Genomic DNA, 505 nt, shown 5'->3' with positions numbered 1-505 from the left:
AGCCCCGGGCGGCGGGCGCGCTCCCGCCGGGCTCAAGTTGGCACGTCCCTGGTGGGCCCCGCCGCACCAGCGATCGCTGGGTCATGGGCGCCGCCGGCTCCTCGGCTCTGGCCCGCCCGGGCCTCCCCGCGCCGCCCGGGCCCCGCTGGCTGGGGGTGGCCGCCCTGGGACTGGCCGCTGTGGCGCTGGGAGCCGTCGCCTGGCGCCGCGCGCGGTCCCGGCGGCGCGGGCGGCTGCAGCAGGTGGGCACGGTGAGCGAGCTGTGGATCTACCCGATCAAGTCCTGCAAGGGGGTGTCGGTGGACGCAGCCGAGTGCACGGCCCTGGGGCTGCGCAGCGGCCACCTGCGGGACAGGTAGGGCTGGGCGCGGGAACAGCGCGGGATGGGCTCGGAACGCCAGCGGGAGCGGAGGAGGCCTGCAGGATCCTTCCCTTACAAAATGGGATATGGCGAGGGGGGTGACGGAGGCAGGCAAGGAAATAGAGAAAAGGCGGCCATCACCTC

The 505-nt window shown here is 74.7% G+C and overlaps 1 protein-coding gene across 4 annotated transcripts in view; it reads left to right on the top strand.

The window, feature by feature from the left end:
• The first annotated feature begins 62 nt into the window (after window positions 1-62).
• The window catches only part of MARC1 (mitochondrial amidoxime reducing component 1), a 41,061-nt gene continuing 40,618 nt past the window's right edge, over window positions 63-505 (top strand). For all 4 annotated transcript variants that reach the window (XM_010853262.1, XM_010853263.1, XM_010853261.1 and 1 more), the window contains exon 1: window positions 63-355. In XM_010853262.1, coding sequence (XP_010851564.1) covers window positions 84-355 — 272 coding nt within the window. In that variant the 5' untranslated portion in view covers window positions 63-83. The remainder of the gene's footprint in view (window positions 356-505) is intronic.

This window comes from Bison bison, unplaced genomic scaffold (genome assembly GCF_000754665.1).
Source record: "Bison bison bison isolate TAMUID 2011002044 unplaced genomic scaffold, Bison_UMD1.0 scf7180017864325, whole genome shotgun sequence".
Lineage (NCBI taxonomy): Eukaryota > Metazoa > Chordata > Mammalia > Artiodactyla > Bovidae > Bison > Bison bison.
Note: the sequence above shows the minus strand (reverse complement) of the source record. Positions and strands in the feature narration are given on the sequence as shown.